At 40.2% G+C, this 16,067-nt stretch overlaps 1 protein-coding gene across 3 annotated transcripts in view; it reads right to left on the bottom strand.

Moving 5' to 3' along the window:
• Positions 1-16,067, bottom strand: part of usp45 (ubiquitin specific peptidase 45) — a 35,220-nt gene that overhangs the window by 10,220 nt on the left and 8,933 nt on the right. For 2 of the 3 annotated variants that reach the window (XM_071468451.1, XM_071468453.1), the window contains exons 6-9: positions 11,603-11,754; positions 10,158-10,253; positions 9,512-9,642; positions 176-263 (exon numbers count right to left, since the gene is read on the bottom strand). In XM_071468451.1, the coding sequence (XP_071324552.1) occupies positions 176-263; positions 9,512-9,642; positions 10,158-10,253; positions 11,603-11,754 (467 nt within the window). The remainder of the gene's footprint in view (positions 1-175; positions 264-9,511; positions 9,643-10,157; positions 10,254-11,602; positions 11,755-16,067) is intronic. The other variant, XM_071468452.1, reaches the window with a different exon arrangement.

Raw genomic sequence — 16,067 nt, 5'->3', positions numbered from 1 at the left:
GATTTAAAGGACCTTTCTGTCACAAAAAATAAAACATTAACTTTGAAAGAACATGTTTCAAGTTGCCCAACAAATGCATTGTGGACTTGGAAAAAACATGTGACTAAATTGTGTTTTAAAGCCACTGAAGGTAATCAAACACGGGCATATGTGTAAACTGCACCTTAGTTCTCACCTTAGTTTCCTCTACTCGTATTGAATCCAGTAAGTAGTGCAGCAGCTCCTGGCTGTCCTGTTGTTGGTAGCCCTTGAAGCGCGGAGCTCTGGAAAAACAAGATAAAAACACAGATGTAAACCAGACTTACAGAAAGAGAATGGGAGAAATCAGAATACGTGCACTCTGTTTTACAGGAACATCTGTAAACCCTGTGAAGGAGACAGCATTTGTTGCGAGGGGACACAGACATGCAATAATATACCCAGTAATGCTAGCATTCCCCAAGCTCAGTATGTCAAATAAAACACACTGTAACTGTCAGTATGTGGGTGGAAAGTAAGATATGCCACATGTCAAAAGACACCAAATAAATGTACAAAAGGAATTATAAGTAATAGTTTAAGTACTGTAAGCACTTTCCCCATGTATTATCCTGATTGCACAGGTATATCAGACCAGTAGCATTTAACAATGATGCAACAACATGATGCTTTATTCTCTACCATGTCACCATTATTAACATAATGTAGGTGAAATTACTAACCTTACAATGTGCTTGAAAAACTAGTAACACTAGTAAAGTATCAGTTACTGTGGGAACTGCGCTGTGTTCACTTTTTACTCCTCGGACAATTATTGACATATTCACGCTTTGAGATGCTTTGTATGGCACTGTTTCTGTAGATATGTGATGTGTAGTTCAGACTGTGTCAAACAGAGAATGTGTTGTGTTGCTTACAGAGTCAATATTTCTGCTTGTGGTAAAGAAAAACTCTTTAGTTCACATTTTTCCTGCATGCATGAAATCAAAGGAGTTTATATGACCTGTCTAAACATTGTTATTACATAAAGCCTTTGTGAAAGAAAATTATATATTTCTCCAATACCACAGGACCCTGACTGCTAAATTTCCATTCATTTATCGCAAATTAAATGTAAATATACTTGGGTATATATAATGCTCAAAGTAGCCAAAGCCTTTGTCCACAGTCCAGCCCTGTCTTCCATTGGGGTGAAGGGTTTGTTGTATACTGAAGTTGTGTCAGCTGGTGCTGGAGCTCTGGAGGCTGAAAGTCAGACTGGTCATCCTGATGTCATCTTGTGGATACCATTTTCTTGATGCTGCTAGCTGCTGTGTTGTCTTCAGGCTGTCGCTTTTGCTGAAGCACGACAGCCACTCATCTATAAATGATGGTCTCCCATACAGTGAGAAGCAACATCTCATCAAACCTGGAGCTGAGGCCCAGGGCAGAGGTCTGTTTATGGAAGAAGGGTCCAGCTGCACCCTTGCAGACCCCACAAAACACGCCCATTTATCATAACTCTAACCAGCCCAGGAGCCATATTTTGAAGTTCAACTTCCTTCATATTTGTGCAGCAGCTGGATATAAATTTATGGTCTTCCATGAAGTTCATGCGTCAGTGTTGGGAAAGTAAAAGACAGTGTTGGAGCAGAGCGCTGAGAGCAGACTGAAACCTGAGCTTTTGAGAGAGTTTTAACATGAACTTTGGCTCTGTTTAACACAGACAGCCAACGTCACAACAGTATATAAAAAGACAAAAAAATAACAAAAAGCAGAATATGTCTCCCTTTAATAATAATAGAGATATATAAAATATAGAGAAACATGAGAAAAGGAGAAATCCACAATTATCTCTTTTCAAGGCCCTTTCACTATTGTATCTGTAAAATCCTGCCTGCTGTTACAGCTTTGAGATACGAACAGTATTTAATATTGTGACATTTCTATCACTTCTGGTGAATCCAGGTGATCACGTTTAAACACACATGGATTTAACAAACAATTACTAGACGGTTTGTTAAACAAATTCTGATTAAGGCTGAGTGAATGTACCATATGCATTCTACATGCTGCACCACAGCTGCAGACCAACTAAGACAACTGCTCGCACCTAATAATTATTATTTTAAAAAATCATTTTTGCTTAATGTGGTAAATATGCACGAAGGCATTAAACATGATGATATAATCTAGCACAGCATGACTCCCATTCCCAGCAAAAAGTTCCAATGACTTTAGTCGATTATTTGATTGATATATTAGATCTTGTCTTCATGTATAGATAATTCTACAATTTAAAAAGATTCTACAGATTTTACTTATTTTTTTACTTACTTATTTACTAACTTATGCTGGTAGGAATTCTTAAAAGCAGACAATACAAATCAATGAACAGGCCTTGTTCCAATAGGCTATGTCTGGAGAATTCAGTGAGCCAATGCAAGGCCAAAGTGGCCTGTACAGCAGATAATAATCAGTAGTTCACCCACAGCTCTACCATGGTGGCTGTCAAGTAATTTATATCCCAGATTTTTTGCTGAGCATTTTGTTAGCAAAGCAGAGACAAATGTCATCCTCGACATTAATGTCATTAGAGTCGTTAGAGGGGAGGCTGTCCTTGCGTCCGTCCCCTGGCCGTCCATGGTGAAGCAGATGTGAGGACAGATGCCAGGGGCAGATGGGCAGCCAAGGCTAGAGCCACTGCAACCTGTTGGGCCAAGCCAGCCACATAACCACAGGACAGGTTGGTCCAACAGGCACAACACACACTGAGAGGCCACATTTGTGGTTAGAGAAGCCATCAGTCAAGTGTTGACGATGTTTGAGGGGCGGGGGGTTGGGGGCTGGGGTGGTGGATTAACTCCTTTCATAACACTATGGAGGTCCTTTACTGGTACTTCATGACCAGTGGTCTTCAGGGTCCAGTATTAACAGGTTGCCTGTCACTTTGAAAGGGAGGACTGAATCCTCTTAGGTCAAGACAAATTTAAAGGGGATATCAATCACCAATTCTTTGACCAGACAGATGACTGGTACCAGTCCAATAATGATTTATTAATGCTTATTTTATTTTATTTTATCCTTGATGTCAAGGATAAATTGATTGATTAATATCAATGTATAAGAAGGAGTGACTAGATTTTTGCTGTAAATTTATTTAAGATCAAATTAAATCTTACACTATTACTTTTATTCATAAAAACCTTCATAATAGAACTTTTAGTATAATATTTATAGTATTGCTAATATATTCATTAGCAATCTTTTAATGTTAAGATAATTTGGCTACAGTGTTTTGTAGCCAATTACTGCATTCATAACCTAATTTATTGAAAGAATTCATGCAACATGAATCAATCATCTCTTCAAGACAAGATGACACATGGCCCAAGAATGGATGTCCAGGGCTGGGGGAAAGATGGCCGACCACCTGCCCTGAACACAGGTCATAACCAGGAGGTCTGGAGGAGCCCATAGTGACACCCCCACTCTTCCATGCAGACACGATCTCCATCTCTTATGCCCTTTTCGTGCAGACACATGGAGACGGTGGGACAGAGGGGTGGGGATGGTGGGGAGCACATATGTCATTTATTCGACAGCTCTAAAAATGAACAGCATGTGAAGGAATGTCTCCCTCTTGTTCCACTAACTAGCCTGCCATCTCCCATGAGAGAGAGACACACACAGAAATATAAAGTAACCAGAGATGAAATGGGTGAAACAGAAAAAAAGGGATAAACAGACGCAGAGCAATATAGAGAAAAAATGAAAAGCTTGATTGGGATCAGTGGGAATGAGGAGGTCTGGAAGCTCATCCCAGTGGAGAGAAGCAGAAGGGCCCTGTAGCGCTGCTCTCAATCTGGCCATTGCAAACAGCTGCGGTGCTAACACAATTAATAGCCGGATGAGTTAGTACCAGACACAAGACCACACAAGCTCCACCCAAAAACACACACATATGAACAACACAATGCACCCGCACACAGTTCACAAAATAAATTCACCCAACATTTACTCATACAGCCATGAACTATAGAAATGTGACTCAATAATCCACAATATGGTCATAAAAATGTGTTTTGTACACAAATTTGACTTTGTCTAAATACAAAGTACAAAACAGACAACATGTTACTGTAGCTCATTAATATTCAGGTTTGAAGTAATGCAAGACAAAAGACACTTTTAACAAAATAAGACAACACTGTTGACCTGTGCTATATTTTCATCATGTAACTATTGATTTGACTAACGTATGATTTATATTCACCAACATTAAACATATTACAGCTGTTGAACCACTGATATGACAATCAATGGATAAAATTATATAGTGTGTGATGTGTAAAGATTGTAATATTCAGGCCGCAGATCTGCCAGTATAGCTCTTTTTTTTAAATTTTTTTATTGTTTCTCATGACATATGATAGACAACAGTAACCAGTGTAACTTCTCTTTGAATTTGACGTCAGACTAGAACACTTAGAAAGTTGTAAATGTGGTTAAATGTACTGGACTACTGAAATGAATCTTATCCAAACTCTTTTTTAGCCTTTTCAGTATAAAGTATGGTTTGGTACAAGAGCATGTGAAACTGTAAAATTTCCATTCCTTTAGAAAAATCTTTAAACTCCATGCAGAAGGATTGAAAAAAAAATCTATTTTTAGTGGAGTCAATAAATAAGCCTGTCTGGTTCTCCTGGTACTTTTGATTGTGATTAGCAAGAAATTTACACATTTTCAATGTGACAAGTGATAATAATCTTTTTCATGTTTGTTTCTGTGCCTCCCTCCAGTTGCAAGGTCTTACATTACTGAGAGACACAACCAAGACTAATTTGAACTCACAATGAACCACATGATACCAGCCTTCAAAGAGGCTTCATGGTGGGCTTCTTTTAAAACAATGTATTTATTATCAAATTTTGCTCATTTGCACAGGTTTTATTTTTCCTGTTTCAAAATGAAGGGGTTATCAACATCCTTATTTTCAGGTTTCCTAACATTCACAGGTGGACCAAAGGGAATGGACTTGAATCTCTCTCGGCTCTTGGCTCAGCATATGTGCACAAGCCAATATTTGTATTTTTTCAAAACCAACTGTGAATTTTTGCTTCCTTTCTTAAACTTGAAAGAGGTCTTCCTCCACAATGCCGGCCCTGCCTCATTGTGTGTGGACTGTATACATGGTCATGTAGGTGTGTGTGTGTGTGTCTTGGATGCTAGAGCACTAGATGGAATCTATTGTTGTCCTTTGCAATTTCTATCAGGGACGTAAGGCTTCTCACAAAGGCTCATGAGCAATATTTGGAAGATGTGAGTATGTGGACATTTATACGCAGCACATCATGGATGGAGAACAGAGCCAGGGTACTTTTCATTTCTTGAAATAGAGTTTAGTGGCCTTCCTGAAAATCTAATCAGTCCTTGAGAGAAGCTGATGTAGATGAATGCCACTGTGTAGACATGCATGGAGACTGCATCCAAATAATTAACAGTAACGGCAACTCGTAATGTTTTCAGTAAAAAAAGCAGTTAATAATGCTTTAGCTTAACAAAAGCAGTATGAAAACCTCTGTTCCTAAGTGACCCCAGACTCCCGGTTCCCAGGACTAAATGAAAAATATTTTAGCCTGTAATTAAATGTTATTTTTCCCCAGACAAGCTTAGACTAGCAGGCTGGGACCCTCCCTGGCACCAGATAGAGTGTGGTGCTGACCATCCAACCCACATAACTTGGCACGGGAGCAAGCACAGACCAGACCACTTCTGCTGGCAGGAGGAGGACAATGGCTCGCTGTGGGGGACTCAGATGGTTGGGGTCAAAAGCATGTGCACACGCGCAGAAGCACACATACACTTGCAGAACACTGGGCTCAATAGGGCTCCAGTGTTGGACATTAACACTCAAACTGGCCCTGATCTGAGGCAAGAGATTTATTAACCTGCCTGTCAACACAAACACACTGGGTAAGACAGTGGGAGAGAAATGGAAAAGTGCTCTCAGCCCCCACAGGTCAAGGGCAGACCCAACCCTCTTGCAGTGACAAGAGCTGGCAGTGACAAGTGAGGATCAGATGCTATATTTACTGAGTGCAGCCATCACAAAGGTCACTACAATGGAGAAAAATTTCTCAGTAAATAAATTCTTGACCCTGTCATTTCAGCTCAAAGCTTCAGACTTGACTGAATGTACATGAGCTGCTGTATGGAGGAGTCTAAAAGAGAAACGTGTAAGAGCTCAGCCTAGTTCAGGATGCAACTGCAGTCATGTACACTTTGTGGATGATAGAGGGAATGGTATAAGTGAGTAAGACCTTGAAAGTGTAATGAAGTGTAGTGAAGTGTAATGAGTCTTCAGTTCTTCCAAGAGCCCTGAATACTAAAAGCTCTTATGAAAAAGCTCCTGAAATCAATCCAATTAGGATTTTTTTAGATTAACACTAACACTAACTACATTAACACATCACTGGTAAAATTTTGTGGCATCTTTTCATCTTAAACAATGTGCTTCAGTGTATCTGCTTGACAGGCCGGTGGATACACACACAGCAGATTGACTGTGTATCCAGGATAGCTCAGCTGCTCACTTTTCTTTGTTTGTGTGTAGGTGTGTGTGTCAGCAAGTACACCTATAAACTTCATACCTATAGTGCATTCAGAAAGTATTCTGACTGCTTCACATCCTTCACATTTTGTTAAATGCTGAATTCATTTTTCCCCTCATCAATTTACTCTCAATACCCCATGATGACAAAGATAAAACTGAATTTTTGAAATTATTAAAGTAAATAAAAAAGTATTAGACAGAAGTGCACCTGTATATATAAGGTCTCACAGCTGACAATGCCTATCAGATCAAAAACGGAGCCATGAGGTCAAAGGAACAGCCCGCAGAGCTCAGAAACAGGGTTGTGTCTAGGCTCAGATCTGGGGAGGGCAACAAAACTATTTCTGCTGCAAGACCACAATGGCCTCCATAATTTCTAAATGGAAGAAGTTTCTCAGATTCAACTGTTTGGCCTCAATTCTGAGTGTCATGTCTGGAGGAGGAGCACCAAGCACCACTCATCACCTGCCCAATACCATCCCAACAGTGAAGCACGGTGGTGACAGCATTGGGCTGTGGGGGTGTTTTTCAGAAGCAGGGACAGGGAGACCGGTCAGGGTGAAGGGAAGCTGAGTGAGTGGCCATGATTTGAACTCTGTTGAACATCTCTGGACAGGCCTGAAACTGGCTGAAAAATGTCCAAACTCCAGGAGTGGAGAGTTTTTCCTTTTTAACCCATCACATCGAAAATCCTGTTTTAATATTGTCATTATGGGATAGTGAGTGTAGAAAAAAAGAATATCTTTGATTTCAGCTGCAAAATAACAAAATATGAAAAAAGTGGAAAAAGTCTGAATAGTGTGTGAATGCACTGTACTGTATATAGGGCTCCAACTAGTGATTATTTTCATCATCAATTATTCTGGAATTTTTTTTTCTTGGATTATGATTAATTGTTTAGTCTGTAACGTGTCAGAACACAAGTCAATAGATTTCATTTATAATCATATAAGACTAAGAAAATGGTTAAAATACTCAAATTTGAGAATCTGGGGCCAGAGAATTACTGGTATTTTTGAGTTCAGGAAATTTAAAAACGCTTTTTGGCAAATCACAAAATCTGTTAAAGAACCGCGAAATGCAACACATTATTAATCTTGATTTTCTGCTACTTTCACACTAAAAACGTATTATCTGATGCAAACCCTCTGGTGTGCAACAACCCTGTTGAATTTTTTACCTACTGGTATCTTTTCCTTCTTAAAGCTAAAATCTCTCATTACCAGGACTTGGAATTCAGAGCTCTCTTCAAGAAATGAACAAGGTCACACAGAATAAAACCACCACTGGTGAATACCTGGAAAAAGATTCTCTAAGAATTTGATCACCTAATATTGACTTAGCTGCTTTCAGCTCCTGTGAAAGTCTTAAGATTAAGGTAAAAAAAAAAGTAAGAACACTGATTCTTAATTATTTATATAATTTTCAGTTATCAAAACTGTTTTATTTTTTGTCAATCAACTAATTAATTATGCCCTACACTTTGTTTTTAATAAGAAAATGATGAAAAAAATTTTTAAACAGCTGAACCACATTTTTTGTTTGTTTTAAAATCTATTACTTCACATTTTATGTTGTTTTCTATCTGTTCTTCTGTAGCAATGGAAACAATGTGAGTGAATATTAAGGCTTCATATTTGCATGTACTGTATGGATGTACAAAACAATTACATGCTGGCCTTAATAAAAGTTCACTTGTGCTATAAATGGGCCATATAGGTAATGGGTGCTGAGGCTTAAAGTCATAGCTCTCTATGCAAATGCATGTCAGTGGAATAGATTAAGCCTACTTAAAAATCAGATGCATTTGAGTGTGTAAAGGTGTGTGCATTGCAATACTCACTGTCTGAATGCACAATTGCCTGCATGTGTGTTGCAGGGTGAGGTGGTACCAGGTGAGGTGGCAGCCCTCATACACACATTCCAAACACACACACACACACGCACAGAGAGAGAGAGGCCTGTCTGATGAAAGCTAGGTACCAGAATAACTGTCAAAGCCACACCAGAGATGAACCCAGTCATCCAACATTAAATGCCCTGGTCACCCACCTGCACTACTAATCAGTGCAACACCCCCCCCCCCCCCCGTCCCCCGTCCCCCGTCCCCCGTCCCCCGTCCCCCGTCCCCCCCGTCTCCGTAACACACAGTGGACCCAACCTGCAGTGTGCTGTGATCAAACACAAACCCAACCAACCAAACATTCACACTGTTCAAAACAGACGGCAAAGCAACTTCACAATAGTGCGGCCGTGTTTCTGCCTGTCACACAGACCTTGCTTTGGATCAAACATGACACAGGTGGCACAACAGTGTGGCAAGTAGCAGAAAGAGCTACAAATAGCTGGCTGCTGCTAGGCATTTACCAAGGTACAGTGCTTTCAGCGTGTTCAGTGCTTGTTGAGCTTAAAGTGCGTGAAAGGCATTCAGCTGGGACCAGGTGCTACCTGGGTCTGGCTGGTTAAAATGGTCACCACCACAGTGAGGGCATGAAAGCAGGTGAAAGCTGTGGCTCCTGTGTTATACACTGCCACTGTAATGATGGAGAACTGCAGAGGTAACAATTTAACTGACCCTGAAATAAAATATTTGCATACAGAGAAGGACGTGATCATGGGTGATCTTACAGTAAACATTATACAAACTGAGATTAAAATGGCTGCTCTAACCCCCTCAGCGTTTCTTAAATAATCTGTCTCTATAGGATCAGTAGGGGTTGTAGCAAGTCTAGCAGTAGTAGGTATCATCCACACTTCTGTTTTAGTCCTACAACAACAGCAATTTGTTTATATTACTTGTCATGTTTTTCTGAGCTACCTGCCAAGCAGCTAAGCTTTGTTTTAGGATAACCACATACGTTCTATGCTTGAGTGCTCACAAACAACAGGATCTAGGCTTAAAGGAAGCAGCAACTGGTATAACAAGTAGTGCCTTACTTCTGGCAGAGCTGACTGAAAAGGATCTTAGGATTGACTGAGCCTTTCCCTGGTTCCTTCATGCTCTGGAGGAAGAGAAACATGGCTGCAGTCAGGGGCTCCGGACTGGGAAGCGTTACCATCAATGGACTCTGGAAAATGCAGACACAAAAGACAACAAATCACATTTATTTCCAAATTGGATGTTATGGCAGGAATTCAAAACAAAAACAAAGCAAGATCCAGCTATAATATGATTTGTGTACCACCAAGTTTTATAAAAACAGCTTTGAAAAATCCAAAGTTCATGTAGTTAATTTACTTAGTTTGGTGTTTACTAAATAACGTCAGAAAAACAGCTGTGTTAAATGTTCATAGAGAGGTTTCAATTTTACTTCCTAAAACATGTTGTTGCACTAAATCAGAATAAAAGAAAAGGTCCCAAAAATACCAAAGAATGCACTTTAATTCTGATCATATTTATATATTTTCACTTTTCATTTCTGGTGTGTGTGAGAAATAATTTATTTGATGAATGCAACACATATTACAGATATACAGAGTATTAAGAATGATCATTTCAAAAGCAAAGTAATTGGCATTTGCCCTGTCAGTGGTTCGGTTTAGAGATGACAAAGCTTTGAGAAGAAAAGAATAAACTCTGTACCAGATTGGTCTCGACAGGGGGGCAGATCCTCAGTTTGTACCCCTTCTCCTTCACTTCCTGGATGAGGTCAATGAGCATGTGTGTCTGGGATAAGTTCTGTGGGGACAATAATAACAATAATAATACTTAATTAATCATTAACCATGTGTTGAATGGCACTAGGGAAAGGTATTGTTCAGGTATGACATTACATCAACAGCTGAAAATCATTCATTAAATCGGTGGAGCATAAAACTGCACTGATCTTACTATTCATCAAATCAAAAGGACCCACAGACAATGTCTTAGAGAAGAAAAAAAAACAACAAAAAAAATGATCCTCCAAAGATATGAAACTGTATCCGAACATAGTTTGTGGCAATTCAATGTGGTCAATTAAAATACCCTTGTGAAATGTTATCTCCATTTTAGCAGGATTTAAGGAACTTGTGGTGAGTTCATTACTCTGAAAGAGGCTTTCAAATCTATCTGTGATCTGGGAGTTTGAAATGTAGAGAAGATCCTTGGTGAGGAGATGGCCTGAAGCAGTCATTGTCCCTTCATGTTAGAGAGGCATCTTTTCCTTCCCTTTCAAGAGATATTTGTTTTGTCACATCCTGGCAATGAAGACAGTTGCTATGGAAAACACACAATGGAGCTGGCATTGTGAATGCAGACACAGCTCATCCTGTGACAATTATGTGTTTTCACCAGAAAGATTGCAATTTTCAAGGAGACAATACAAACAGACAGGGAGAGGGAGGGAAAAGCATGTAAAGCGCGCTCACTCGAATTTCAATCAACGAGGAAGGCCCTGAGGGTGATTAACAAAATGGCGGAAAAAAACAGCTTCATTGTTGAAGAGGCATGTCAGTTTGCAGTCACCATGACACAACCAGAGAAAGACTGGGGAAACTCTTAAGCTGTGCTGTATGGCGAACATGCTCTGCACCAACTCAGTGCATGAGTGCCACTCATGCATAGGCAGGTGAATGTGCCCAAGCCCACTCTGCATTTACTGCTGCGCTGAACATACTTCAAAATGATCTCAAGGCCTATCCTGTTTACAATCACAGCCTTTGTAAAAACATAGTCTGGACAATATAGGCCAGACTCCTAAAGCACCACTTGAGGAGTGTTTATGCATGGTAAAGGCGTACATATTCATATTACAGCCATGTTCCAATGGAAATCCCTGTGACTCATTAGGTCATTCTAAGGTTTTTTGAGAAAAGGCAATAACTGGCAAGCAGGTTATCTTCAGTGAGAGATCCACTTTAAAATAATGTGATCATGCTTCAGAGGTATAAAGACATAAACCTGTAGTCATGCCTACTTCTCTTATTCCATTAGGTATTCATTCTGAGTAAATGGTTCAATACAACTGCAGCATATTTTATTATGCATGATAAAATGATACATTCATTATGTTACATATTTCTGTTTCACCCGATAGTCATACCAACCTGCATGACAGCGTTGAAAAAGCAGGTGTTACCAAGGTTACTGATTCCTTTGACAGGAACCAAGGTGCTGTTGATGGCTGGACTCTTGCCTCTTGGTGGCTCAGTATAATCTGATGGTTCCTCCCGCAGCTTGATGATCTTGGGTGATGCTGCTGGAACAAGAAAAAAAAATACAGGTCTGTGATGCTCAGTAGTAGAAACTCAAAAACCATGTATATTGGTAAAATGATGCAAGAGATATGGTAGAGTACAAGCCTGGCAGTTACAGAAACATTATGAGGTTCCAGCGTGTGGGAAGTCCGACAAAATATCCAATTTCTAAACCCTGATTTGGCTTTTACTTTTAAGTTATTTCTGTACCAAGACTTGGCAGCCAGGCTCGAAGCTGCAGCTGAGATGGTGGCTGGCTTGACAACTTGGTTGAGATTGAGGGTGGAAGTCGGCCTTGCAGCTGGAAAAAATTCAGCTTCCTTTAAATTTGGATTGCGCCTAGATATGGAGAAGAAAAATTGGGCTTAGCCTTGAAGCGAGACTGAGGCTGGGAGCAGAGTGCTGGGATGGCAGCTGGAAGGAAAGCTGGGTCATTTGGGAAAGCAGATGACAGCTGCAGAAGTTTCCGCTGGTTAGTGAGGGAGGGGTGGGGGCCGGGGTTGGCTCTCCAGAGCCAGCTGTTCCTCCTGATCACCAATGAAAACTAACCTTAAACAGCAACTATGACACAGATGGTCAGACTCTAACAGTGTCATACAGATAGTCTGCTGGGGACAGACTAGAGTAGGTACTGTAGCTGCGTGAGCCAATGGCGTGCCAGCAGCTAACAACATAGCTAACACCACAATAACTCAGTTACAATAATATGTTACCAACACGTGTTAGTAGCTACTGATTCGCTAGCTTGTGAGAAAATGGAGATTAGAGGGGGAAATGTTCAAGCCCTCATGCACACAGTATGTTTAATTTAAAAGATTGAAATTTGTTCAGCCAAAAGCATCTATGAGGAAGTTTAAAGGGAGGTAAAAGCCACAGCTTTGGATCAAACATCAACTATATGTGGCTTCTCTCCCTCTTTTGTTATCCAACAGATAAGGCTACTTCAGATTTTCCTAAGCTTAGCGTTCTGCCATAACGGTTAGAAGAGAGAAAAAAAATTACTAAAGCTTTGAGAAGTGTTTTATGTGCAAGAAACTGCACACAACTGAGCTGTTTTCCCACTCAGCCTAAGTAATTTAAAGCAGAGTGTCTGCTGAAACAGAGTTTCACATTGTCCCACACACTGCAACAGCCTTCAAGTACAACTGAGTTAGTAAAACAACTGTAGAACAAAACAGGTGATTCCAATACAGTCAAATCTGCTACACTATTACTACAAATAACAACCATAAAAACAGTCAGTGTTAAAACACCTCTCAACAAATATGAGCAGTCTAAGTTTCACAAAGATAACTTTATTTCAAGACTATTGTGTTGGATAGGATAGTGCCCTACCGCCGCTTCCCATTGCTTTCTATGTAAAATTGGTCGTTGCATTTAGGGAAGAAGAAAAATATGTGAGAACACAGCACAGCACTACGTTCAGACACAATATAAAAAGATGGAGGCGATGCAAATGGGCTTAGAGTTTAGGTAAGGAGATGAATGGAAGAAGTGTTGCTCTAGAAGGTGCAAATTAAGAGCTGTTCACTCAAAGTGATATTGGAGACGTTTGACAGCTCAGAAAAGCACAGACATTCAGTTTCATGCAAGCACCATAATGGATGACAAGCTCAGTATAGTATAGTAATGTGTGGTCAATCCGATCTGTATGGCACTAATACATTACTTACTGGTATTTACAGAGATGTCATGGCACAGACAAACATCCACACATTGAAAATGTGTACCAAGCCACAAGAAATGATTAGTTGTAGCATATTTTGTATGAACACAAGACTTGTAGAAAAAATAAACTCCCTGAGATAATCACTTCTAATTAATTCAGCTAACGTATCTCTTGTTAGTGCAAAGAAAAACAAGGGGTGTTCTATCACATAAGCTGTACAGAGAAGACACATGACTTTCTCCCGTTACTGCATGGATTTCATATTTTATCTAGTTTTCATGCTGCCGAACACAAACACATGCACAAACAAAACCAGTCACATGCTGAACGGCTGACACATAGATGTCTTAAAATGCATCAGATTATTGCTATTTGATTGATATTACCCGATTAGTAGGAAGGGACTGGATTTTATTAAGAATGAAAAACTTTGTACATATTCTTATGATTACTGAGCAGTTTTTCCCCACTCCTAATGGTTCTACTAAATGTTAATGTTAATGATGTTTTAGTGAATAAAATAAAAAGTTTGTATCTTGTGCAATACTGCTTAACATTTTCACATTTTAGACATCTCTGTGAAGGCATATTTGTATTATGTGTTTTTACATAAACAACAGAGCATGTTTGTGTGAGCAAAGTTGAGACTGGGTTATTAAAACAGTCAGGGCACAAAGAATATTTTCATGTTAATAAGAATATTATTGCTGTACAAATACAATGACTGATAAAAATGCTATCATTCTCTTACAAAATTCAGTGAATTTTCTATTGTATATTAAATAATGCTACAAGATACTTATGTTGATACATTTCAGTGCAAATGGCAAATTCTTGCCATGACTGATGGCAGTACCTTAAGGCCCAGAGGCTGTAGCGTAATCAACTAAAGGCTGGTAAACACAAAATAAGTTTGGTCCATGAGCACTTCACCCATATAAGCCAGTCAAGAGAGCAGGCCAGCAGCAAGGTCAGTGACCTGAACTCGCTCAAGCCCCAGCTAAGGAAATTCAATTGAACCGTTAACCATCGTAATCATCAAAACCACCTACACCTTTACTCTCACCGTTCTTCTCCTCAACACACAAATGGCCTTGCCTTACCACATATTCAATTCATAGAGCCACTCCTTGTGCACAACACATTTACTGAAAAAGCTATTCAACCTACAGCTTCTCCTCGTCAAGGCCAAGGGCATTTGCAAGAGTGCCCTGGTCACAGTCGGTGGAATGTGAACCTTGGGCTTTTTACCCGTGGCCTGGCAACTTGCATTTTATATTCAATAAAATTGCACTCAAAGGTGTCATAGTAAAAGGGCAACATTTCTGTCAAACAGAGGAAGATTTGCTTTACATTTACATTGCTGTTTAACACTGATGAGAAATGAAGAGAGCACAGTCCTGTTGTTTTGGGACTGAGAAGGCAAGGGCGAGGTTCAGCTTGCTGGGACAACATGCTGTTGTGGCACTCCACCCAGTGGTGCTAAATGCATCTGGCCCTCTGTGCAGGCAACATCTGGAGGTCTATTTTCATCTTCAATATGCAGCCATAAGGGAACTCCCATATGTCAACACACGATGCATGGAAAACAAGTGGAGATGGGGAAAGATTGCTGCCCCAATCAGGAAGAACAAACTGTGAGACTGGAAAGGTGTGAAGAGATGTTTGTGAACAACTGAGCCAAAGAAAAGTAAGTGAGAGAAAGACAGAGTGTGTAAATGAGTGTGCCTCCTCATTATGGTGTTTGTGAGCAGAGACTCAAAATCAACAGACTTAATGCCACTTGACTCTAAGAGCTACAACTGACACTAGAGCTAAGAGGGAGCAGAGGAATGAGGAAACTAACTGGGCGGAATGGGAATGCCGACGGACACACTCTGCATCTGGGACCGTCACCCAAGGTAAACAATGTTCAGGGAGCCATCTGGTTGAGACTGGGGAGAGGGGGCGGAGGAGGGCAGTGGGGGAGCAGTGGGTGGAGGGAAGGGTTGCAACGAGCACAAGCATATGGAAAAGCAGATTTTTCCTCTCCCTGCAGCAGTCAGCGAAGGCAAATGTCAGTATGCACTGCGTCCACGCTTGACTGTGCTGCACTCGGCACCACCACCTGGCCCTCCTTGCTCAGCCACCGAGTATGGGCAGCAGTGACACTGCGGAGCCTTTCCCCAGGGCAGAGGAAAGCATCACGGTGCTCAGGCTCATCCACATGCATGCATGTACACCAACACCTCCTGCAATCCCTGCTCTTTTTCACACAAGAGATACACAAAGAAACATGGGACTTGTTTACTTTTACAGAGAACAGTCCTGGAGTGCTTCAACAAGAAAAAACAAGCAAACTTAGCTGAAATCTCTTATAAAATAGATTGTTCTGTCATGCATGTGTTTGCATTATCTTTGCCTCTTTCAAGCTGAAGCAAGGCCAACACCAGACTTCATTTAAGAAACTTCAAGCTCATGAAACAATGCCATAAACAAAATCTATTTGTTTCAAGTTTGTTTTACACAATGCTTGTTGCTCTGTTAAATTTACAAGTGAACTAGATCTAACACAAAAGTATTTATAGTCAAATTGTTGCTTATTGTAAAAATGTACTAATATAATCAAGTCAAAAACAAGAGTCTGTAAAAATACATTTTAAAGTC

Source organism: Trachinotus anak, unplaced genomic scaffold (genome assembly GCF_046630095.1).
Source record: "Trachinotus anak isolate AG129_WGS33_773 ecotype Australia unplaced genomic scaffold, CSIRO_AGI_Tana_v1 ptg000032l, whole genome shotgun sequence".
NCBI lineage: Eukaryota > Metazoa > Chordata > Actinopteri > Carangiformes > Carangidae > Trachinotus > Trachinotus anak.
The sequence above is the reverse complement of the archived record's forward strand: the minus strand, read 5'-3'. Positions and strand labels throughout refer to the sequence as shown.